Below are 26,064 nucleotides of genomic sequence, written 5' to 3' on the forward strand. Positions count from 1 at the left end.
TAATCAAAATACCAAGCACTAGAACTTCACATGTATTATCCTATAGCTATTACACATTCCAATGAAATCTACCAAGTGCCAAAAGCAAACAGGATCCTTGTTTGTTAAAAGACTGACTTTTCTACTCTAGTGAACTTTTGTGGTTTACAGCACATTTCATCTGATGCCGAAAAGGTACAGCCAGTGTTAGGCATCAAGGTCAGGACTGTCTACTCAGAACAGCAGTGGCTCTTCAGGGTCTCAGGTAGAGGTCTTTCCCATCATCTCTTACCTGACCTGATATTTTTGAAACCGAAGATGCCCAGGACTGAACCCAGAACCTTCTGCATGCCAAGCAGATTCTCTACCGCTGAGCCACAGTCCCGTATGCCAATAAAGCCTACAGGTTCCCATTGAAACACTAGAGCTGTGTTTAGATTTTTAAAACATGGTTCTAGTCTTTAGAGATTTATAGAAAAGTTTTGAAATCTGACAGCATTTATAACAAGGCTAAGAGATGAGGAGAAATAAGCGCCCTTCCAATTCTCATACATAGCGTTCTGGCTTTAAAAATCAACACTTCTCAACTGTGCTTAACTTTGAGTGCACTGTACCTATTTTCTCCACTTTCTGATTATCCTTTTTTTTTAAGAAGCATGATCTTGATCCTTGTGTGATACTTGGGAGACGAAGGATATTGCAATAGATAAATAAAAAATCTGTTTTTATAAAGTATTCACATCGTATTTATTAGCATCAATACATATTTTTAACTTTTAAAAATAAACATTTTAAAATACTGAAAACAATTTAAGATTTCAAATTTTGCAGTTAACCACGTACCAGAAACTGTGCAAGTATTTGTTTTTTTGAACACTGCATGCCTTTTCAAGTTAATCTTTCTACAGACTTCCAGTTAGATAAAACAGAAGTAGTGCTGAAACAAAGTCTATGCAAACAAGTCTAAAGTTAGCATTTTAAGAGCAGTACTTCCGAACATGCCCTAAAGTATGAAGGGCACAGGCACCAGTGCTTAATGCTTACCCTTGAACATAAGCAGACCAAGGCAACGTGGCTTCCCGAGGACCCAAAAACAAACTCGGTCGACTTTACAAAAATATACACTGGCACAGGATCCAGCCCTAAGAGCCTTGACCCTCATTTACTTGAGCCTCTGGTCTTTGCAAAGCCAGCTTTCCCAGAGTGAAATACTCTTAGAAGACCCATAGGTAACACTTGGACTTTAGAAGCTTTGTATGTCGCTAAGGAAAACCAGCCCCAGCAACTCCAGCTCCTCTTCCTTGCCCCTATCTCACGAAATCCAGTGGCTTAAAAAGCTGTGAACTTTCATGTTGATGCAGAACACCAGCAGCGGTATCCCTGTTTCATACAGCTTGAGCGTATATCCAGTAAAAGAGATACTCAAAAGTGGTTTCTATACAAGGCGCATGACGGTGAGCCAGACGGCTATGCCTTGTCCTCCGGGGACAAGGCTTCTCAGCTGAGCTTCAGGCAGCCTTCACATTAGGAAGTTTGTCACCACTCTCCTAAAGGCAGCAATAGGAATGCAGTTTACATATGGGGGTGAGGGGGAGGAACATATAAGCTTCCCACCATGCAGAGTCCAAGCAAATGCAGAGTGATCAACTGTTCCTTCAGAATTTATGGGGAAGGCAAACATTGTCGTCTGCCGCCAGCAAAGCTTGAAGAAGATTGGGGGGCAGAGGTAGCTGCCCACACCTCCTTTGGCTTGTTCTTTGAAGCACTGGTGGGAGATGGAGGCAACACAGTTCCTTCCCTTGTGCAACCCCAGGCACTTCCAGTGATAGCTCAGGCCTCTTCAGCAGCAAGGCATAGGACTGGAAGAGCTGCACGCACTGGCAGACCCAGCTGGCTGGATGTCAAGCAACTGCTATGCACCTCAGTCCATTTCCTAGCCTGCCCAGTGGCATCCAAGTCAGTTTAGACTGGAACAACAGCCACAGTGGGGAAGGTAAGCATTTTAAGTTCCTTAAGGCAATTTGCAAGCAAAACCCTTACAAAGAGCATGCTTTTCATAAAAGCTCCTGAAAAACGACCCATGAAAGTTAAGGTACAGCAGCACAAATACAGCCCTACAATAGTAGAGAGCTTGTGCAAGGTTAGTAACTGAGTTCTGTACAAACAGAAGATAAGGGAAATCCTGCGGAAGAAAACCAAGGTGTGGCATGCTTGACAGTCCTTCCTTCCCTGAGTTGATCAACAATCTGCTCCAGCCATGAGCATGAGAGGGCTGCAAAGCAATGGGAAACATAACACACCCACACCCACGCTTCCACAGGAATGTGCACACAAGCTGGGAAAGCTCACAGACGGTGCATCCTCAACTTTGCAACAATGAGGTTGCAAATTACTTGGTTCAAGGCACTGCAGGCCCCCTGCTGTTGCGGCACTGCTAACACGGCTCCTTTTGAATGCAGCTCAGGGTATGCCCGGCATCTGCAGGGCCCTCAGCTATGCCTCTGGGCTTCGGTCAGCTTCCTGATTAAGAAGAGTTTGTCTCGGCTCTCCTAAGGTGGCCATCAGAATAAAAGCACAATTAATGCACAGTTGGGGAAAATATAAGACTTCTATTGCAATGTCCATCCATAAGCTGCCTCTTGTGGAAAAAGCAGAACAATCAGGGCGGTGATCAACAGCAGCTACTTTGCCGTCTATTAATGCAGACCAACTGGTAATGTTTGCCTTTCCCTGAACTGTAGGCGCTGACTCATTGGCTCGAGGTACTATATCCCACCCTGGGGGAGCATCTGGGTGGAAAGGTGGCACAGAAATATTAACATTCTGGTGCAAGCTCTTGGCAGAAGCCGCGGGATAACTGCCAAGTTATGCTTTAATATTTTAGGATCTAGAATAATTACACTTAACATAACTCAGTGTTTTTGACAATGTATAGGTTAAAAATAGCTGTTCCAGGAAGGACATTTCTCCCTGACCCCGCTAATAATTTGACATATTGTATCAACCACTCTAATATCAGCAGGATTTGAGTCCCGTGGCACCTTACAGACTAACAAATTTTTCAGGGTGTAAGCTTTCAAGAGAGGCGTGGTGTCTCTCACATAACCTGGGGCACTGATAGCATACGGTCTGAGAACGCAGTCCACGTACCCAGACACCCCAACAACGCCCGAGACAACAGGATGTCCTGAGTTGCCCGGCTGGTGTATTTTTGGCAGAAGACAGAAAGCGCCTGGCCAAGGTTCCTAGGGTATGTCCGTATAGATTTGTCCCTTTATGTGTGGGGGTAATTCTTTTTCAATCCTGTATAGTTCTTTCTGGTGTTCCTGAGCAGGGTCTGAGGTTAGTTGTTTGTAGAAAGTAGCACTGAAGAGCTGTTTTTCTCAGATGTCGTCAGGTTTGTCCATGGGGACAACTGCTCCTTCTTTGTCAGCTTTAATCGTGTCTGGATTATTTTATGAGGCTGTTTACAGCATTTCTTTCAGTGTGGGGGAGGCTGTGTTGTGGGAGATGTTTCTTGATCACATCCGTTTGAGCTCGGTGAAAAGCCATTCTGTGTAGAGCTCTAATGTGGCATTGAGACCATCAGGGTGGCCCGCGTAGAGTCTTTCTTCTTCCTGTAGTGTGGGATGGGTGGCAACTGCTGTCGTGTGTTGTCTATTGGAAGGCTTGAGAGATGGCAGTTGATCAGCAAGACTGTGAATTGTTGTGTTGTGAAGTTGCGCTCTGTCCATCCATGTTCTGTTCTGAAGCTCGATGGAAGTACTCCTTCAGGAGCAGATGGCAAAAAAGGCCTCCAAATCACCCAAGAACTTTATCATCTGTGTAGATTCAATGGGGTAGAAATATAGTTCTCATGAAAGAACAGGTTCCTGTGCTGGGCTGAGAGTGTGCTGCACAAGGCGGACAATATTGTTGGAGGAATTGTTCCTACAGCTTGCAGCATGCGTGAGTCTAGACAGTTTGTCTTTCTGTTTCTTCAGGGAGATGAGTTGTGAGTTGTAGACAGCTTGCTGGTAACCGGATTGATTCTTTATGGAAATGTCCGGTTCAGAGAGGTGATCTTTGATCTCTTTCTGCTGGCAGTACAAGACACTGATCAGATGTTCAAGCAGTTTCTTGGAGAAAGCATGGCACAAATTTCCCCCAGTTTGTAGGAAGTGGTTTGCAGTGGATTTTTTATTTCAATCCCTTAGGTATAACATCTAGTCTTTTGCATTTGGTAAGAAAGATATCGGTTTGCGCCTGCACAAGTTTCTTCATGAGGCTGACAGATTTCCATTCCATGCAGCTAAACGTGGTGCCTTCCAGGAGGGGGGTTTCAGTAACCTAGATGCGTTGTACTATTGTATCTTTACATCCTGACACCTCCCTTTGCTGCATTCCTTCTATCTAATCAATCTGCATTGTACCTTTACATCCTGATGCCCTCCTTTGTAACACCCCACTCACCTTTGGGCTGGGATGTAAAGGCTCCGGGATCTCCATTCCTACTTGTGTCTGAAGAAGGGAGCTCCGACTCCTGAAAGCTTACACCCTGAAAATCTAAGGTGCCACTGGACTCAAGTTCTATTGCAGACCAACACAGTTATCCACCTAAAACTGTAATATTGGAACATCTGCGCTCACAACTAATGTGGAATAGACAAAAGTGGGGGCATGCACAGTGTCACGCCTCTGATTGGTCAGACAGCTGAGTGTACCCGACTGCAGTGGACAAGGACATGATTCGAACTTACCATAACTAATTGTTCTCTGAGCTGATTAACAACTCGTTTGTGCGCTCCAGCCAAGGCAATTAAATAGAACATAATGAGGCTGTAAACAATAAGGATAAAAGGGCACTGTAACTTGAATGCATAACCATGTTTGGAAAAGGCTTCATAGTCAACAATGGAAAGTAATCCTAAAGTGAAGCTACTTGTGCCACTGGGGACTGGGGCAGCACGTGCGTTTTGTATAGAAGGTGCCAGTTTTAGTCTTTGGCTTGGGAATGGTTTCAGGACTCTGCTTAGTGGAAGATTAAAGCAGTCCTATTGAAACTGGGCAACACACAAGACTCCTTGCAAGAAAGCCTTTTGAGGCTGGTGTGCTGTCCAGTTCTTTGGAGCATCAATGCTTGTTGAGAACAAGCCATGAGCCGCAGTCTGAACTAGTCTAGGGCTGTCCATGTACCTAGAAATTCCACGATGGCTCTCTCTGAAACATTCAGATTGTTTTATCCAGGCTGACTACTTAATAAAGTAGCCTGAATAGCCCACACTGGTCCAAGCTCGTTAGAGCTTGGAAGCTAAGCAGGGCTGGCCCTGGTTGCTACTTGGATGGGAAACCACCAAGGAAAATTGGGATTGCAGGCAATGGCAAGCCACCTCTGCCCATCTCTTGCCTTGAAAACCCCATGGTCCTCAGCCACCATGAGTCGGTTGTGACTTGATGGCATTATTAACTAAGCACTTGTATATTTGATACTAATCCTAGGTTTGAAAATTCACACCCCTTCCCCCCAGTCCTGTGGTCTATCCTTGTGCCCCTGAGAAAGCATGAAAATTCAACCAAAATGTATAGTTGCGGGTAAGGATAGAATGATGTGAGTTAAGAGTGTGCCTTTTCTAGAACTGCCTTGAGTTAGGGTTTCTGCCATCAGTCTATAGAAAGACATTCATGCCAGAAAAGGATAGGAGCAAGACACTCAGCTCTGCTGAAGGCTGCTACCCCTTTCTCCAGAGGTGAAGCCTGCAAAGAACAGTCAATAGTGACTACCAAGTGAGTGGAAAGGGGCCACCATACACCTTTGCCAGGACTCACCAGACAACCATGAAGAAAGGGACGGCAAATGCTTCCGAGCCAACGCTTTTCAGGACCTTCTTCAGCACATCTGGGAACCCGTCGATTGTATGTGCAATCACATCCCACGAACGAGTAAAATGCACAAAAGGTCCACAAGCTTTTGAAGACTGAATACTGATGGGGAGGAGGTTAGGAAAAGAAGGAAGAAGCCCGTAAAATAATTGTTATTGACTTTACACACCAACAAAGGATCGCTTTCTGTCTATCAGACAAAACATTACCGTGATGTATCTCCTTTTGAGGGCGGCAAGCACATCCAAAAGTCAAGTCTGGTCAGTGCTAGCCAGCACAAAGATGGCAGAGACTAGTCAGTGCAGTGGTTCCCAATGTTGCAGAGCCTGTGGACGCTTCTGGAATTTTCAGAACAGGATGGGCACTACCACAAAACAGCTGCACTGGGAGGTTGGAGCCAATAACAAAATGTAAGGCAGGAGGTTCAAAGTCATGTCTTATCCTGTAATGAGGTCAGCTGTTTCCAAGCAGTTGCTCCTTTTGGACAAAAAGAGATGCCTTCTGGACTCCTCAGAAGCACCTCCTGCTCCAGTGAGGTGGAGGAAAATTGGGATAGGCTTTTTGCCCGGGGAAGAAGGACGTGGGTGCTGGGAAACAAATCTGTAGGCACCATGTTGGGGTGGATCACTGAGACCAATTATGGCATACAGGGATGCAAATCACTTGGTTCAGTCTGTCATTATACCTAAGTATACTGATCTTCTGACACTCAAACAAATGTTGACGGACTGAGTGAAAGACTGATGCACTGTCAATTCTTTTCTCTTCTACAGTAATAAAAAGTAGCACATAAGGACAAGTGAACTAAAAAGTCAGGAATACAACAGGCCTACTTACTGTGTCATGCTGAGTCCCAACGGAATGAAAGCCAATATCAAGCCGATCAAGAGCACCACCAGGAAGAAAAAGTTGGAGCTTGACGCTCTGAAAGGCCGCGCAGAAGGCTTGCATGTGTGCATCAAACTTATCTGGAGAGGATGAAAGAGCAAACTCTCTCAGTCCAAGCGCCACAATATTGATCCCAGGCCCTAAGAAAGACTTCGGCTTCTTTTCCGAATCCCTTGATCAGCAGAGGAGCTTAATAAATGGGAAAACACCAAGTGCTCACCTGCTGACCTCAGTGGCCTGCCAGTAAGCCCCGAGCATTTGCCACTCAAAACTGGAAAAAAGGTCCAATGGGCCTTCTGTTTCTTATCCTCAGCTCTAATTTCCTCCCTTGTCATTCTCTTCTTCCACTGCAGCTTCTGATCACAGTTCCTAAAAGTACTCAAGTTTGACGATTTAAGGCCTTGCACTTCCAATCAAGGATCCTGAAACTATTTTCCAGAAATGATAACAGTCTGCTACAGAAGAAACCGGAGGAGGTTTCAAGGTAAATACTCTTGGATTGTCCACAGGTCATAGCATCTCTCTACTATCAGCACCATCTACCTCTGAGCTAACAGTCTACCAGTTGTTTATGTGATCTTTCAGCTTTTCAAGGAAGTTTGATTTAGCCTCCAACTCATCTTTGAATCAGAGGATCGAACAAGTCACGTGGTCACCATCTCACCAATCATGTGAGTGTTTATGGATGGATTTCACAAATGCTTTCTCTCTCTCTCTCTCACACACACCCCGTGCAAGTTTTCCCCCCATCCCCTTACGAAATGCACAGGTGACTCCATTCAAAAGACATGGGTCCAACACGCCTTCTGCACTATAACCATCACACTGGCAGCCATAGGAAAACACAAGCTTTTCTGCTTGTATAGGGGATGGGCGCTGAAAGCACATCTGACTGTTCTGCAAAACAGTTTCATGCAGGTTTCACCCATATAAGGCAAGAAGGAAAAAAAGAAAAGAAATACCCTGCACAAAATAATGATGGTTGTGTGACTGGGGTTTTGTTTCATTTTTTAAACTTTCCATGAGAATTCAGTGCAGGATGAAAAATTTGGGGTTTTGTTTTCCATTTGTCAAACAAACAGTGCACCCAGTTCTTACTGCACAGATACCTTTTTGACATAAAAGACAATGAAATATTTTATTGTTGCAATCACAGGGAGAAGTGGACAATAGAAAGTTCCAATCCAGCAGATGGTTTGCCCATAAACAATTTCCAAAACGTTGTCAGGAATAGCAAACTCCTGCAAGCCGCACCACCGGCAGGCCTTCAAAGCACAATGGGTCATGATCAACCTAAGAACAAAGATGTAAAGCAAAGTCCTTGATTTTAAAGTCCGGCAACAAAACTAAATGGTGTGTTTTGCATCTGAAAACATGTATTTATGTAAATGGAACCATACTGATAGAACTGCATTAGAAATATATTTATAGCTTGCCCCCATCAATTTGCTTCCTCTTCTCTTCCTCATTGCAATATTAGCTAAGGATAGTGAGGTAAAATATTTCACCTCACTATCCTTAGCTAACATTGCAATGAGGAAGAGAAGAGGAATCATGTACACCACGCTATGCCCTTTGGAGAGAGAGTGAGGTATTAAACTGAGTTGCTTATTATGGTCATAAGCCAGCAAAATAAAACATACAATAGCAAAAATATTATATTAGAAATGGATACACAGAAGATATAGAAACAGCAAATATAATTAATTAAATCACCACTGAACTACAGTAGACTCTAGTGGCTGCACAAAAACTACCTACTCTATCCATAATCCCAGTATCAAGGTCTGCAAAAATAAGGGAGGTATATAATTCCTCCAATCTGCCAAGGCTTGGGTAGGGGGCGGAGAAACAGGAGTAATAAAAGCATATCTGTGATTGCCATAGAAGGGGTAATGCAGTTGAACACGCCTAACCGTTTCAATTTCCCCACTTGCAAAAAGGAGATATATTTCCCAGTATGGCACACCATAATATCTCCCTTCCAAAAGTGAAGAGGCAAGAGAGCATGGGATAAAACCTAATAGACAGCCACAACACTTTAGGCAACCCCTGAAACTTTAGTATAATGGTTGGGAGGGGTAGTGTCCCTACCCAACACTGATAAGGGAAACAGAACAGAGCCTGCAAAATAAGTAACCACCTGCTAGTTGGAAACACTGCACCAGAAAAAGTTAAGATACTGCAGCCTGTATGAATTATGCAGCTGCGTTGGGCCAGGGCTGCACAGTATTAGCTTGGTTTACCCCAGTAACCTCCAAGCTTGCAGAGAGAGCTTGGAGGAAGAGGTGGAAGGTCTCTAATTTGTGGCGAAGGTTATGAAACAGCAGAAGAGAGTCCCTGCTCTTTCTGACCTGGTCCAAACAAACACCGGTGCGACGATTCAGCCTCTCCCCCTATCAATAATCTCCAATTTGTCTGCATTTGAGGATAACAAAGAGAAGTCTGAGTCAAGGATCCTCTAATGCACGCAAGGAGGAGGCAGGGAGCATAACAAATAAGCAGAGCCTATGCCTATCACAAGCAGAGGTTTGTTATGACATCTGAATGCAGCTTTCCCAGTGCACAGCCAAAAAAGAGAAGCAAGTGAGATCAAATTAGCCTTGCCCAAAGGCCAGTTCAATAAATAGTCTGGTAAAGCTTCCTGTCTGATCAACTTCATTACATTTTTAACATCCTTACTTGGGCCTGATTGGGGGGGGAAAAGCAATTGATTTGAACAAAGGGCTTCCATACCATGCCCTAACAAAGGAACTCTTTTTGATAAGGACTACTACATCAAAGTATGTACAGACTGATCCCAAACTATTTCTGGAATAAAGTGCGGTGAAACTTTTTCATCCAAGTTGCATACTCACTTTCTAGGGAAGTCAACAAAGACTGTAGTTGCAAAAATGATTATGAAGTCAAAGATCATCAGTTTATACATCTCCTGTCCAACCCGTGATTCCCAGCACTGAAATGAAAGATGAGACCACAGACTAAATCCAGCAGCCAATGGAAGAAAAGAGAAAGATTTAGTGGTCCATAAAAACAGCATCACATCACATAAAAACAGTGCCACATCTTTCCTTGTTTGATTTATGTTATGGACATTCTTTTTTAAATTTTTGGCTGTATTGTATGAATTTCTGCAATTAGGATTTTTTTTTACTGTTACTGTGAGCCACCTTGAGTGTCTGTTAGACGGAAAGGCAGCCCACAGTTTTGACAAACACATAAAAGCAAGATGTAGCTATGCAGCCCAGTCACTCCTCTGCTTAAGAGACATTCAAAGACAAGTGACTGAAAGGGAGAATTTTTCCCACAGGCCTTGCAGCGATTTAAACTCACATGCAAAATCTACTTACAGGGTAGAGCTCGTAGTTGTATCCACAGGTTTCACACTTTTGGTCAGTACAGCGCGTGATCCGGGTCCACAGTGAGAACAAGAGAACGCCAATGTTGGCCAGCCGCACAAAGACACACCTTTGAAAGGGATTGAGAGGCAGCACACCAATGAATATTCCTTTAGTACTATATTCTAATATTTGCGCCATTCATCTAGAACCTTTGCTTCAAAATCATGACGGTCAATCGGATGACAGTAAGACACACCTTTTACTATCTACACATAACCCTGGGATCATTGAGTCTGTGGCTAAATTTCTTTGTTGTGCATCGAAGAGGAGAAGAATGGTTTAAGTGATAGGGCAAGGGATTTTTTTTTGTCTCCTTGCTGACTGTGCATATGTATGTCCTGTTATGCCAATAAAGGTATTCGATTCATTTTAGTACTATAAATGTTGCAACACCTGATCACACAAGGAGAGCAGACCAACTGATCCCACTGTTTTGTACCATTAGCCACCTTGAAAGTTTAGATTCTCTAATAAGAAGGCAAGGCACACAAGTTTCCTAAATGAAATATATCAATAAAGGCTCCTTCATGATACTCTGTTGAGGAACCAAAATACCTGTTCAGGATAGTGGCACAAATGCTTACCTTATCAGCGTTAACCGGATTTCAAAAGCGGGAGAATAGTCTTCAAACTTGATGAGAACAGAAAAAATTAACGGGGCAATGAAGTTCGCCATTGTGATCACTACAGAAGGCAAGTACTGTACCCAGAGATTATCCTCTAATCTGCTTTTGTCCTACACAGAGAGATGAAGTATATGGTTAGTTGGTAAATCTGGCTAACTGGTGGGGGCAACTGTCACTTGCCAAGACCTTCCCTAAATGCCATGTGACCCAATTCTTACAGCAGCAACTCTTTCAGGGAAATACAAGTGCATCTAGAACCTGCTTGGGCAGTTTTTCAACTGTTCCTTATACTCTGAAAATCTTATTGGTCTTTAGAGATCTATTGGGCGCGAAATCTTGCTCTTCTACTGCAAACCAACATGGCTATCGAACTGAAACTTCCCTAGTTCTAACTAAAAGCTGTGTACATATGCCTTAATACAGCCTCCCACCATAAGTTATAAAAACAAAAGCAGAGATGAAATGGAAAGCTATGGCAACATCTTGGACAAGACACTGTCTCAGCCCCTACTCTTGTATGTCATGGAAGGTAGCTCATCCCTGTGAGCTACCTTACAGGGATGTTGTGTGAATTCCAACAAGTTACGGGTCCATGGAGAAAGGGGGCATATATTACTACTCCTGCCGCTTTAAAATTGCTAATCTGCTCTATCTCAATATTAGACTGCTCAGAGCAGTTTGTAAAAATCAGCCCATCACTTACATAGGAAGTATTTTCTTGTGAGTAGAGAGTAGCTCGATAGATAGAATAAAAGCAGGTTGACAACACAGCAAGAACTACGAGATTTAAGAATATTCTCAAACAATAGATACGGATCTTCTCATGGGTGGTTCTTTCCGCCACTCTCTGCCTCAGCCTTTCTTCCTCCAGGTCAGTCTGTAAAACAGCAAATGACAAGAGCAACCCTAGATTGTAGTTCAGAGATCTGCCCCTTGAGTAAGTCTCAAACCACAGTTAAAGACTGACGCTCCTACCTTTAAGCCAGAGTTTGAAAGGTAAGGGTAAAATTCACTCAGGTGTTGGGGCGGGGGGGGGGAGGGAGAGGAGAGTGGCTTCCAGATGCTGGGTTCCAGTTTGCACAATGAAGTTTTCAGGGAGCCAGCATTACTTTTGCAGGACTCTCTGAGCCCTCACTGGTACATGAGTGCAAGAAAATCAGCATGGGCAAGGAAAGCATTTTTATCCTGTCCATCTGCTGAAGGCACAGGAGAGTGAGTGAGTGAGAGTGTGTGTGTGTGTGAGAGAGAGAGAGAGAGAGAGAGAGAGAGAGCGCAAACACGGACTCGGTTCCTCATTGTGGGCACGATCAGCGTTTTTCAATATTTTCCCAGACATTGGGGGAGGGAGGGAACTATGGCCACCACTCTGATCTTGTGATAAGGAAACAGTTACCAACTCTGACCAACCAAGGGAAGAGAGCAGGGATACTCATTACTTGTTAGCAGTTACTGCAGGAAGCCTCTGTGAAGCGAAATCTCTGCACACTTCACACAATGGTTTACAAAATGAAAGGCAATGACTACAGATGGGTCTCAGTTTTTCCTCCAGCTTGGATACTCAGCTCTGATAAGTCCCATCCACTTTTTAATTAGATTTCTATCTCAAGCACAGCACAGTATGACATGTTATAAAGAGAGACACACGTACACGCACAAACACACTCACTTTAAGTTCATAGTGCAAACTGTTGTGCTTCAACTGTGCAGCATTTACATCTGTGATACAGAAGTCCCAGCCAGCAAATATCTTGTTGCAGTAGCTCTGAAACTGATCTTCATTACGGACCAAACTTTGCTTAAACCCTTCGACAGATCTAATAGAGGCAATGCGCATTTTAAAAATAAATTAGATTCATCGCTAGCAATATCCCCTGTTTTTATAAGAATAGGCTCGAGTATTCACCATCTAGTCCTATGCATAGTTCCTCAGAATTAAATTCTGTGGAACTCAACGGGACTTTCTCCAAAGCACAGCCTTACAGCCAAAATGCAATCAGCATCTCACGAGGAACGTGTTACTCTGCTGCTCTGCTTCAGATGGCAGGTGGAGAAACTGCAGTTTTTAAGGCACTCACGCTTAAAAAAACCTTTGCAAATGTGCAACCAGAAATTCAGCTTCAAACCCACTTCTCCCTGCAATAAAAGGGAAGTCTGAGAGCCCAAAGCAGAATAGCCTGGGGATGAAGCATCAGCTGAACGGGCCCAACGAACCATTGTGGGACTATCTGGCAAATTTCCTAAGTTCCACTCAGAAAGGAGCAGTATGGATCTCTGCTACACCAGATGGCTGCTCCTTCGGAAGAAAAAGCTCTGATTGCAGTGGTGCAGTCAGGCCAGCTAATTAGTTTTTAAGCTGTTCAGTACAGTGCCAGTAATAAAACTCTGTCAACAATGGTTTTATTATTAATAACCCTATTCCTTTCTATAGAGATTTTTAAAATATGTAAAGCCTTTTTGATAGGCTTTATCGCAGCCCTTATCTTGGTCATCCTCAAAGCAACCTTTTGATGTAGGCAGCAAAATGATAAGACAGATCACTACGTACAGCCTGAGCAAACATTGGTTGGTTACCTTTTAACGATCCAGAGAAAGCTCAGAGAAAGGTAAGCCAGTGTGGTCAGTAGATACGCAAGTGGCACGCTGTATCTGACAACACCAAAATATATGGTGTCTACTGAGTAATAGCCGTAAAAGAGACTCGTCATTTCAAGGAAACCCTGCCACAGGTTAAAGCAACAAAAGGAAGGGCAAGTTACTACACACAACATAAAACAACATTACACTCAAACAAGCTGATCTGAAGAAACCTTGACAAGTGACAAAAAGCAATTTTCTCTCCATTCCTGAAGCCACTCGGTGACGTTGAACCCCTAACAAAGCCACACTCTTTACTCTTCTCATTTGCTTATTAAGGAATACAATGTCATTATTACCCTGCAAATTGCATATTAGGATTTTATCTAAAAGCGAAGGGCGGTAAGCCACAGCCGTGAGGATCAAAAAATCAATGAAATGTATGGATCAATCCACAGAGACACCAATGTCATTTTTATGGTGTGCAAAGTGACTATGTGCTTAAATGAATACTAATAAATATTTAAACGCTCTTACAAAAACCAAGCCACATTCCAATAATAATCAATCACATTCCAATCCAAATTGTAAATACAAAGATCATATCTCCTGATTGTCAGCTGTAATAGTCCATTCAATATCACTACATAATATATTTAGAGAAACACTGGTTCATCTGTTCTTTTTTTGCAGCTGCGCAGAAGATGGATAGTCTAATAGGAACACCATTGCTTCAGGTAAGCCTTAATATGAAAGAACAATGTCTAATCCTCCTTCCACAGACAAACAAGGGGGAAAGTGGATAACCCCCTAGCCCAACAGGGGGCCGGCTGATTTTCACACTTGTTCTCATGTGTATACTTCCTTAAAGGCCACGTACTCTTGATGTCACTTGAGAGACATTCACCTTTGATTTTGATCAGTTCACGGTGGACTGCGTACATGGCCACTGAGAAAGTATACACATGAAAAGCATGAAAATCAGCCAGCATCTTGTCGGGCTAGGGGGTTATCCACTTTCCCCCTTGTTTGTCTGTGGTTCCACCTGAAAAGGAAAAGGAAGGAGGATTAGACATTGTTCTTTCATATTAAGGCTTACCTGAAGCAACAGTGCTCCTATTAGAGCATTCATCTTATTTGGATTGGAATGTGAGTCTCATCGGAATGTGGCTTGATTTTCGTAAGAGCTTTTAAATATTTATTAGTATTTATTTAAGCACATAGTCACTTTGCCCACCACAAAATTGACATTGGTATCACTATAGATTGATCCATAGATCTCTCTCTTTTTAAAATCTCCACGGCTGTGGTTTACCACCCTTTGCTTTTGGCTTTTGCCTCTCTGGCTTTTGCAGTCTTCAGCATTAGGATATTTTGGCCCACCATTCCTCTACATACAGGGTTTTCTTTTCCTCTTCGTATTCTAACTGCTCAGGTTCAGGATTGAAGGTGGTGGTGGGGAACAAACTCCCATTTGCCTGGGTGCCTGCATTCTGACATCGTGGCAAACTGGAGCTTGAGTCAAGGCTTCTTAAATACTAAGGGAGATGAGAACACAAAAATAAGCTGAATTTCTTCCTCTGTTTGCCTGATGCATCTGATGACGAGAACTGTGGTTCTCAAAAGCTTATGCTACAGTAAAGGTTAGTCTTAAAGGTGCTACTGGACTCTTCTCTATTTTGCTACTACAGACTAACATGGCTAACTCCTCTGGATCTGTTTGCCTGTGATATCAGAAGATAGCCAAAAGTTTCCAAATTTCATCTGCCCTCCCAGTAATTCAGAAAGCTGTTTTGCCTCCTAGGGACGCTCTCCATTTTTGCTTTTAACTTGGGATTTTAAAAAATATAGAAGCATTTACTTACTGTGCCAGAAAGAAGATCTATAATGTAAGTGTAGAAATAAATCAGTCCTTTGGTACCACTCACTATATAAACTGTGCACTGTGGCTCTGTAGACAACAGATTTTAAAAAATTCACTAGAAGAATTAAAGCACTGAACTCTTTGCTCATTAACGACATCCATCTTATGCTTGTAAAAAAGAATTTTTTTTTATCCTGCTACAAAAAGAGGGTCAGTCAGAAGAGTTTTTAAACTCTTGATGGGCAAGATAGACAAAAGGAAGCATTTCTTTACACAACAAAACATTAATTTGTGGGACTCATTGCCACAGGATATAGTGATGGCCGCAAACAGACGGCTTTAAAAAGGGACTGGAAAAGGAGGATAAGCCCTTCAATAGCCATCAGCCATATCTGGAGGCAGCATACCTCTGAATGTTACACTGCTGGCTGGCAATTGCAGAAGGCAGCTTTGGCCTCTATGGCCCTACTTGTGGGCATTCTGGGGGACCTGATCCCTCTCCACGCTGGTGTAGACAGACCACTGGTCTGGAGAGGCTATTCTCATCTTCTTACCTGTGCTCTTCAGGGGAGCTTTAACATAGCTGCCATTGAAGACACCATGTTTAGAAACAGTGCTAGGAAGAGTGACAAAGATGAACATCAGGAGGAAGATAACGACGTTCAGCAACACCAGGAACCGCAGAAAAGAGAAATAAGACTGGATTCCAGTTCCAAATTTTCCTGCATAGATTTTAAAAGAGGGGTGTCTTTTACAATCCACACATCACTTATCAAAGTAAAACAACATTAAGAAAAATTACAGTGCATCAATGGCATTCTGGCAGCAGCAAGCCCAGGATGCATCTGACCCCCTTGCATCACGTAGCATTTTTCATAATATGAGGCATCAGCCTGGCTAATGCAAGGGAGGTGGACTATGCTGTCCCCAGACCTTGAGGGAATGAGGCAAAGGCACAAGAAACAAACCTAGAAAGTGGCAACCATTTTTTCCTGCAGCATTCTGACACTTGTACTGTAGCAGAGTTTCCCAACCTGTGGGTAGGGACCCAAAAGTGGGTCCCAGGCCAGCCAGCCCTAATAGCAACTCCTGCCCTTTGCTCCCTTCTCTTTCTCTCCTCTCCTTCCTTGCTGGCTTCTCACATTCTCACTGTGCCCTTTGCAACAATCATGAGAGGCAGAAGCTGTCTAGCAACTAGTAACTTTACAATGGTAGGTGAAGAAGGGGATGAAAGGCTGGAAAGTAAATGGGAGCTGTTCAGTGTGTGGGAAAGTGAGAGGAGAGAAAGAGGTTCATGTGAGCATAGGCTCTGTCTTGGCACTGCTCCTTTAGCAGTCCAACCTCTTGCTCAGCCCCCTGCAGTGCTTCACTGCCCTTGACCTGATGTGGGAGATGTATTGCACTGAGCCACTTGCCTCCCACCTCTTTGCCAATATCTGCCACCTTCCCACATCTCCTCAATCCAACAGCCTCTCCCCAGCACCGTTTCAATCTCTTGGGCCAGCCCTGGATGGGTTGCCTTACAAAGTAAATTTGGATTTGTGGGCCATCATACCAAAAATGTTGGGAACCACTGCTGTAGCAGTCCAGTATCAGGCACTAGACCAGACTGAGGACAACTGGCCTATTGGCTCCTGGGGTACCCTAGATTAACACAAGTGCAATTTCTCTTCGGAGTGCTGACATAGCCAAGGTGAATTAAAGAGATGCCCAGTTCTCCCTCCTGGACACCAAATATGTATTGCAGGGATAACAAATGCCAGGTTGTTGGGTAGGAGGCTTGGATGTATTGACTGCCATGTTGAGGGCATCCAACCTCTTCCCCAAACTACCTTGATTCTGAGGTTCTACAAATCACCTTGGTTATCCCTCTGCTGGCCATCTCTTTCAAACCTATAAATGGGAGGAGATACGGCTGTCCACTGGGGGAAGAGTATAAAATTTACCCTGGCCACAGCCACTACTGCACAGATGACCAATACCCAAGTACTGAAAGCAATTACAGCCTCCAGGAGCTTCAGCTCCACAGGTGGATCTCAGATTGGTGGGATGCCCAGGAAGCAGCTCGTCTTATACCATTGCATGGAGTCATGCCATTGAGAGATCACGTGAAGCAGAGGTTGTACTAACCTCTGGGGGCTCAACCTCCATGCAGCCATAAAGTTACATAGGCGACTCTGGGCCACTGATTCTCAGCATAATCTACCTCCTAGGACTGCTGTGAGGATAAAATGCGAAGGGAGAACTGTCTCTGCCACACTCTGAGCGTCTTTGGAAGACGGGCAGGATAAAAAGATGTAAGAGAGAGGTAAGGGCATGGATTTTCACATGCCACATTGTTCCTACTTTGGGGGGAGGTATTCCTTCCTGTGCTCTTTGGTTCAGCAATCAAGTGCCAAAGAAGGACAAATAAGGCTTTTGCAGATGTTCCCCTCAGACATTCAAAATGTGTTCCTATGCCTAAAGAGGTCAAAAAACAGCAGCCGCACCCTCAATGCTGTGAATGTCATGTCTCCAAAGTTCCAAGTAAGACGACAATTCTTTGGTCTCCTCTACAAGCTTTCGCCATGATTTCCTGCTTGTCTGTTTCCACTGCAGCCACACTGACAGGTATTTTGTGTTCGCCTCCTGAATATCCCTTGCAAAACAACAGAAATGGAAACATGACAACAATATAGCCACAGTTTTCTTCTGGAACCAGCAAACCAACCCCACCCCACCACAATTTGACTCAAACTGTTTAAGAAGTCCAACAAGACTAGCTTCAGAAGTTCTCTCTCCTCCAAGCAAAATTACCTAATTTATTCTGATCAAGGAACAAAGCATAGATTTAAGTGTGGAATACACCCTTAAATATATGCTGTTTGTTCCCCAGGTTCCTTCCTATTGCAGACAACACTCTGAATATGAAACCCTTGCTTCCATCTGCTCCTGCAGGGCTAGCTCCACAAAGCATTAAGGACAGCTACTTACTACAGCCAGAAAACTAGCAACCCCTCCGCACAACACAGCCAATGTTTTTACTTTCCATGGATCACTCAAGCCACCCGGAGGCTTTTTATGGGCTTAAAGACACAGTTTAATTCCTTCAACCTGAATTTTCACATAAGAAAACCAGTTTTGTGACTGAGTAAATAAAGAAGTTTGTAGTGAAAAATGGGAGAAGACTGGAGGCTCCCATCATGCTTGACTGAGAGAGCAGTTCTAAGGAGGTCTACTCAGAATCCTACTTGTGTATATTTAACAAGACTTCAGGAACGCATTCTTAGGATGGGCACTGTGAGTTTCCCAGAGACCCCTTTCCGTTTTGTTTGCGCACTAAGGATATTTAAGATAGTTTGGCTCCCTTCTGTCTCATAAACTCTGTTGATTCACACCAATTATTTACTTGTCCTTTACCATGGTTAAGCACAAACTAAGCTAATGGGAACAGTTCTGAAATTTACTTTCAATTGGATGGTGAAAAATTACGTAGTCTCGTTACATTTTAATTTGATTTTCTTTTAACATGAAAAAGCTTATTTAGCTAGGAAGTACTCAAAGAACTTTTCGCTACTTGGAAATGGATTTAGAAGGGAACCATATCCTGCTGCCAGAAGTCCTTTCACTTATGCACTAAGATATCTGACACTTTGCTGTTACATCACAGAGCCCAGGAGGCTCTGAACCTCAGACACACACCCTTCCCTCCTCCATTCAAGTATGACTTGACAACAAAAGATTTTTTCTATTGCGGAAAACCTTAGTTTGTAACTACAAGTGAACTGCAAACTACGGTTTTCTGTGTTCCCTAAAAACCAGTATCCCAAACTCTAGTTCACCTCTGGTTTGGAATCTTGAGAAAGGGCATGGAACAGTACATCATAATACAGATGTAGAGTCAAAATATGGTTTCCTACTAAAGAAGAAGTCTTCAATTATTTGCAACAGGAGGAGTTGGGAAAGAGAATGTGCAAATCCAATGGTTCCCGTACCCCTTTCCTATTAAAACCAAATATAGTTTGTTGAGGTATGCCTTTGCATCCCCCTTTCCAACCAAAGGCACCCCGTCCCGAACATGGACAATGAAAGCTAGGCCACATAAAACCATTTCTAAACCAAAATCTTTTTTAAAACTACAGAACATATTCACAGTAGCAAAAATAATCAGAGCAAATAAAATCAATTACCTCCAGTTACTAGTAGTACTAAACAGTAAATTTAACCAGAATGCCTCCTGGACAGACTAGCCAAGGTTTCACTGACCATTTTAAACAGAAATAGATACAAACAGCACAGCTCCTTCATAACTTGGAAAAGGAAGAATTGTGCTCTAACCTCAGCCGCCTTTTTTCTGCCATACTCAACGCATATTCTCTCAGGGGCTTGGCAGGCTCTCGACTCCCAATCCTTTCTATAAGGCTTCTAGACTCCTCAGAAGTTGACCGAGCTAAGCTGTGGTTGTCACGTGTTCCAGCTGAAGTTCTCCTTCTCAGCATAGACTGGTAACTGGGCAGCTCTTGTAGGAAAGTAACTGTTGGGGACACATTATGTGCATCAAGCACAAATACGTCTGCAAAATTGAAGAAGGAAAAAGGTCAAAGGGATTCAGATTTTAACTGGAGAACAAGAGTGCAAGCCTAAGGAAAGTTACACTCTTCTAAGTACATAGAAGTCAATGGGTTTAGAAGGATGTAACTTTGTTTAGGATTGCACTGTAAAAGTTACACCTGCACTACAAAGGTAAAAAGAAGCAAAAATCAAGTGACCCCCCTTAAAGATGAGCAACATTTATTTCTTTATAAACTTTCATGGGTCACGGCTAGGGTTGCCAGCCTCCAGGTGGTTGCTGGAGATCTCCTGGAATTATAACTGATCTCCAGACGACAGAGATCTGTTCCCCTGGAGAAAACAGCTGCTTTGGAGGGTGACCTCTATAGAATTATATCATGCCGAGGTCCTTTCCCTCTCCAAACCCTGCCTTCTCCAGGCTTCACCCCCCCACCCCCCAAATCTCCAGGAATTTCCCAATTTGGAGCTGGCAACCCTAGTCACAACCCGCTTCATCAAATAAATAAATATGCGATAGAAAAATCATAATGGGAAATCTCATGCAGCAGGTGAAGGAGAAAGTCAAGGCTTGGTATGAATTTCAAGTATAAATCTCAATGTCAAGGAAAGTTGGGACCAGATGTAGAAAGGTTAGGAGTAAGTCCCAGCATAAATTAACAGAATTAGCACTTACACATACTGGATAGTGAGGAAAAATCTGTTTCTGTTCTGTTTCAGCATCTCTTCATTGGATTCTTGCTAATGTTATGTCTTTGGAAACTTGTGTTTATTTACCCTATGGCATTATTTATGGAAATGTCCTTGATATTAACTATACTGATCTCACTCACTGGAATCTGCCTTAAGTCTCAGTGAGAAAGGTGGACTATAAATGAAATAAATAAATAAAAATAAGTTCAAATAGATTTGCAAACAAGTTGAGTGAAAATAACTGACACTGACAGGTTGATAAAACACGTGTAGAAACACCAATTCAAATGTCCAAAAAGCAGGTCCCTCTACTGCTATTTGGGACAGCAAATGCAAATCAGTTTAACCGTGTAAAGTGCCCTGAACTTCCTTGGAGAGTAGGGTTGCCAGCCTCCAGGTAGTGGCTGGAGATCTCCCGGAATTACAATAGGTCTCCAGGCCACAGAGATCAATTCACCTGGAGAAAATGGCTACTTTGGGGGATGGACTCTATGGAATCATGCCATGCCAAGTTCTTTTCATTTCCCAAACCCCACTTTCTCCAGGTTTCTCCCCCCAGATTTCCAGGAATTTCCCAACTTGGAGCTGGCAACCCTATTGGAGAGCGACAGGATTTGTGAAAAAGTAACTGTTCGGGATACATTATATGCTGTGCAGCAAGCACAATTCTCTCTACCAAATAGAAAAATAGGGGGAAATAGTCAAGCGAGCGCAAATTGTAACAGAAGATTAACACAACAAACAAATTCCTCCCCGCATGACTGAGATTTAAACCGCCCCCCAACAAGCAGCGTTTATGAGGCAGAGCAAAGAGGCGACACGACCCAGCTTCTCCCACCCTCAATTATGGACCTATATGGACCCCACCCTACCCTATGGAGCCCCCCTCCTCATTACCGTCTCCGGGGCTGTCTGGTCTTCCTGGGGCCAGCCACGGCTCACTCATGTTGCCCAGGGAAAGGCGACTCCCGCCGTCCTAATCTCCCCTCAGCGAAGCAGCCACCTCAGCGCGGCCCCAGGTTGGCTTCCGGGCCTACGAAAGAGCAGCGGCCTCTAGTGGCGGCTAGGCCGGATATGGATAGGTACAGGCGGCGGCCGCTGTGGGGAAGGGGCGCGGCTTCGCTCAGCGTGCTTGCTTGAGTGAGGCGGCATAGTTACGAATAGGTTACTCGTTCTAGGCAGGTCTGTTCAACGGAGCTTGTGCCCAGGAAAGCGTCCCACCTCACAAGTCTGGATATGCCTTGTTGAAGGCGGGGAGATCAGTTTCCCTCACTTCTTTGCATTCAGCGCTTCACTATTTGGGGGTCAGGGAGGTTTATTCGGTTCTCTTAGGCTGGAAGGGGGTCTAGTTTGAAGTAAGTCCCATTATATTCAACATTTGTTTGTTCCCTGTCTTAACTATCTGACGAAGAGGGGTTTCACTTGGGAAAGCAGGTCAAAATGTGATGGGCTCTAAGGGGCTTGCAGCTGGACGGGGACTTTGTTCCAATTTTTAATCTCAGTTCTTTTTTTGGTGTTGAGGGGAAGAACGTGGGATTCAGTGTTTTGTGGTGGGAGGTTGGAGTGGAACAAAAATCAGTTTAAAATGTAACTGATGTTCATAATGAATAAGTAGGCTTGTCAGCCTCCAGGTGATAGCTGGAGATCTCCCGGAATTACAACTGATCTCCAGGCAACAGAGATCAGTTCCCCTGGAGAAAATGGCTGCTGTGAGGCGTTAACTCTATGGAACTATATCCCACTGAGGCCCTTCCCCTCCCAAACCCCACCCTCTTCAGGCTCCACCCCCAAAATCTCCAGGAATTTCCCAACCTGGACCTAGCAACCCTATGAATAAGTGTTGTGAAAAAGGGAGAGGTTCCTAGTGGTAGCTTAATAAAACGAACATGGCAGCACCTTAAACATTGAAAACAAAAATCTAGTTCAAGTTTTGGGGAGTCATTGGGCGAATAAGAGTGTGAGATCTTGAAAGACCCGTGGGTATAGTAGAAAAGCCTTGTTTTGGCTAGAGAAGTAAATCAGGGCAGAGTTTTCCATCCATTCTTAAAAGGTGGTAGGATTTTATGTAGAGAGGATACTCATGTTATGTTTTGCCCTGGTGTATCTACTCCTGCGGAATAGTTGTGGGCAGGGATTTTTTTTTCTGGGAAAAGAGGTGGTGGAACTCAGGACTGCACAATGATGTCACTTTGGGTCAGCTGGAACAAGGGGGGAGTTTTTTAAAGTTTAAATTGCCCTCGGCAAAAATGGTCACATGGCTGGTGGCCCCGCCCCCTGATCTCCAGACCGGTGGGGGGGTTTAGATTGCCCTCTGCGCTGCTCCAGCGCACGGCAGGCAATCTCAACTCCCTTCTGTCTGGAGATCAGGGGGCGGAGCCACTGGCCATGTGACCATTTTCAAGCAGTGCCGGAACTCGGTTCCACCGCGTTCCAGCTGAAAAAAAGCCCTGGTTGTGGGTGAGGTGAAGGTGATTGTGGGATGCTGTAGCATAGTGGTTAAGTGGTCAGGTTGTAAATCAGCGCTCTGCTGGTTTGACTCATACTAGTGCCATGAGTTCTGGAGGTGGCCTTGGCTAAGTCAAGCCACTCCTGTCTGGCCCAGCTCCCTAGGTGTATTGTGGGGATAATAACAACACACTATTCTCTCTAAAAGAGTGGTATATAAACATAGTTGTTGGTGGTGTTACTATTTGTATATTTAGTTCTGCTGGTAGGAAATTGTCAAATTATGTTTGTTGGTATTTCTTGAGGGTGGTAACGCTAAAAGCATGGTTAAACAGATACTGAGACTGACCTGCCAGTTTCCCCATTGTGTTTCCTTAAGCATGGCAGTAAAACTTTTATTTTTAATGGTTTGTTTGTTTTGGGATGTGCAAAGCTGCTGTTACAAGGGAAGGCTGTAATTACTGTTGGAAGTGTATGCCCAGTAAGCCAGCAGGATTCATTCCCTGTAGCAATACTGACAACTAAATTGCTGTGACTAATGCAATAAATGCTTGAGGTAGTGAACAGTAAGTAGATGATGAAACTAGGCTTTTTTGTTCAGTTTGTTACATTGACAGAACAAGTCATGTTTGGTACATTTCTGTAGAGATACCATATTTTGCTTCCCTTGGCTATTCTTACTGTACGGTTCCATAGGATTCGGCCCAAATATGGGCTTGTTGAAGCATTCTTCTGGGTCCTGACCTTCTGGCTAGAAGATTGTCACTCTTGTCGGCTTTCAAAAAGCCTGTATAAAAAAGTTCTATTCCAGAAAGCCTTTTGTTAAACTTCTATCAGGGCCGATTCCAGACGACTAACCTTAAATCGCTCCATGCCGCCCTCTTCCGGATCGCGACGGGGAAAATGCGAAATATCGCGTTTCCTCGCGCGAGTTTTGCGCGTCGTCGCGCAAAACTCGCGCGAGGAAACGCGATATTTCGCATTTTCCCCGTCGCGATCCGGAAGAGGGCGGCATGGAGCGATTTAAGGTTAGTCGTCTGGAATCGGCCCAGGTTGCTAGCAAACTGCTGGTTGGTATGTTCAGGTTTGTACATTGCTTTTGGTAAGTGTGTGTGTTGTGGTATGCCTAGGCAGTGGCTTTGTTGTTATCTGTGGCTGAACTGTCTCTGGAATTCAGAATCTTGAGTATGAATCACAAATATGGCTGTGATCTGCAAAGAATCTGTCAGCCACTGTGTGTCTGCCATGCCACCTTACTAGCTCCTCTTTTCATAGATTCAGAGGATAAACTGACCTCATTGCTCCTTTCTATCTTTTTCAGTACCTCTAGCAAGCTTTACTTGTGTTATTGTTCTGGTTCTGAATGTTATGTACAAGTTTTATAGCCTGACTCTGCTTTGCTATTTCATACAACACTGTTCTACAGACCTCTCTTGTTCGTTTTGTTAAATGTTTGTTTTTCTTCTATTTTTTTCTTATTGTAAACGGCCTTTAAACATGTGGAAAGGTGGGATATAAATGTTTTAATAGGTACATTAATTTAAAAACTCCAGTTGCAACTTTCAGTGGCCATTCTAGAAATCAGTCTACAAAATACGCTCTGATCTAGATGCTAGCTGCAGTGCAAACGAGGTAAAAGAAATGCTTAATACACCATCTGGCCTACATTTGTACAGCTTTGAACCAATTACAATGACAGGATCCTGGCATCTATGAAAGTCACTACTTGTGCACTTGATCTTTGCCCATCTTGGCTGTTAAAATCAAGTAAAAATCATATAAGTGAACCACTGAGACCTATTGTAAATCAATCGCTAACTCTGGGAACCTTCCCCCAGCCGCTCAAACAGGCAGTTATCTGTCCACTAATTAAAAAACCATCCATAGACAAAACTGATGTGGCCAATTATCGCCCACACTCTAACCTGCCCTTTCTGGGCAAAGTGATTGAGAGAGCAGTAGCTGACCAACTCCAGATCTTCTTGGAAAACTCTAGCACTCTAGATCCTTTCCAGTCTGGATTCAGACCAGGGCATGGGACAGAACCAGCACTAGTAGTGTTAGTAGATGATCTCTGTCTGAATATAGACAAAGGCCATGCCTCCTTATTGCTCCTCCTGGATCTATCTGCAGACTTTGACACAGTCATCCTGTTGAGGCATTTAGAAACGGAAGTGGGCATCAAAGAATGTGCCTTGGACTGATTTAAATTGTTTCCCATGGAACGAACTCAAAGGGTTGCCTTCAGAGATCAGCTATCTCCAGAATGGGAACAATCTTGTGGGGTTCCGCAGGACACAGTCCCGTAAGCTAGTTATTCAACCTCTATGTAAAACTTTTAGGTTTGATGTCATCAGTATACAGATGACACCCAACGCTCTATCTCGCTATCCAGGTCCCCACAGGATGCAGTAGAAATCTTAGATTGCTGCCTGACAGCCATGGTGAAATGACTGAAAAATAACAAATTGAAATTGAACCCAGACAAGATTGAAGTGGTGCTTGTTGGGAAGGCAGAGATCTTGAAAGACATTGTACTCCCCACTTTCGATGGAGTTCATCTGACCCTTGCAGACTCGGTTAAGAGCCTAGGGGTTATACTGGGTCCAGCATTACTACTAGAAAAACAAGTTAAGGCAGCCACAAAAAATGCTTTCTACAATCTCACTCTAGCCTGGAAGATGGCTTCTTACCTCAACTCGACTGACCTGGCCACCTGGATCCATGCTATGGTAACATCAAAACTTAACTATTGTAATGCACTATACATTGGTCTCCCATCTAAGTTAACTAGGAGGCTGCAATTGGTGCAAAATGCTGCAGCTCGACTGTTGTCAGGAGCAAGCAGGAGCATGAACATCACTTCCACCCTACAGTCACTCCATTGCCTACCTATCAGTTATTGTGCTCAATTCATGGTATTGGTTATTACGTACAAACTCTTCACGGCCTCGGCCTGGCATACCTACAGAACTGCTTCCCTCCATATGCCCCTCCATGGCAGCTTCTCTCATCTGAACAGGGTCTCTTGCAGGTGCCAGACTGCACATGGGCAAAATCAACAGCAGCCTGTACATGGGCTTTCTCTGTGGTGGCCCCTGGCCTGTGGAATGGCCTGTCTGAGGAGGTCAGGAGCACACCCTCTCCTGGCTATCTGCAAATGATACAAAACCAAAGTATTCAAAAA

At 43.8% G+C, this 26,064-nt stretch overlaps 2 protein-coding genes across 2 annotated transcripts in view; one reads left to right on the forward strand and one right to left on the reverse strand.

Annotated features, from left to right (window-relative positions):
• Window positions 1-295: 295 nt before the first annotated feature.
• On the reverse strand, window positions 296-21,445 carry TMC7 (transmembrane channel like 7). The gene is made up of 16 exons (XM_054993399.1): window positions 21,330-21,445; window positions 19,509-19,743; window positions 17,681-17,829; window positions 15,746-15,913; window positions 15,193-15,278; window positions 13,325-13,470; window positions 12,420-12,567; window positions 11,457-11,630; window positions 10,712-10,863; window positions 10,077-10,194; window positions 9,585-9,682; window positions 7,836-8,019; window positions 6,676-6,806; window positions 5,785-5,940; window positions 4,719-4,797; window positions 296-2,528 (listed from the first exon to the last, which is right to left on the reverse strand). The coding sequence occupies exons 1-16, from the start codon at window positions 21,376-21,378 to the stop codon at window positions 2,469-2,471; spliced, it is 2,133 nt and encodes a 710-aa protein (XP_054849374.1). The 5' UTR covers window positions 21,379-21,445; the 3' UTR covers window positions 296-2,468.
• A 324-nt stretch (window positions 21,446-21,769) lies between these two features.
• Window positions 21,770-26,064, forward strand: part of TMC5 (transmembrane channel like 5) — a 54,886-nt gene continuing 50,591 nt past the window's right edge. The window contains exon 1 of the mRNA XM_054992679.1: window positions 21,770-21,787. The gene's annotated coding sequence lies outside the window, so the exon portion shown is untranslated. The remainder of the gene's footprint in view (window positions 21,788-26,064) is intronic.

The sequence above is a fragment of the Eublepharis macularius genome, chromosome 12, assembly GCF_028583425.1.
Source record: "Eublepharis macularius isolate TG4126 chromosome 12, MPM_Emac_v1.0, whole genome shotgun sequence".
Lineage (NCBI taxonomy): Eukaryota > Metazoa > Chordata > Lepidosauria > Squamata > Eublepharidae > Eublepharis > Eublepharis macularius.

Bases quoted from the DNA above. Each gene is read 5' to 3' on its own strand.
- TMC7 (XM_054993399.1), bottom strand. From the start codon at position 21,378: ATGAGTGAGCCGTGGCTGGCCCCAGGAAGACCAGACAGCCCCGGAGAC. The intron at 19,744-21,329 runs GTAATGAGGAGG...TCAATTTTGCAG, and splicing joins ACCAGACAGCCCCGGAGACG to ACGTATTTGTGCTTGATGCA. The intron at 11,631-12,419 runs GTGAGTGTGTTT...GCTGTTTTACAG, and splicing joins GTTTGCACTATGAACTTAAA to ACTGACCTGGAGGAAGAAAG.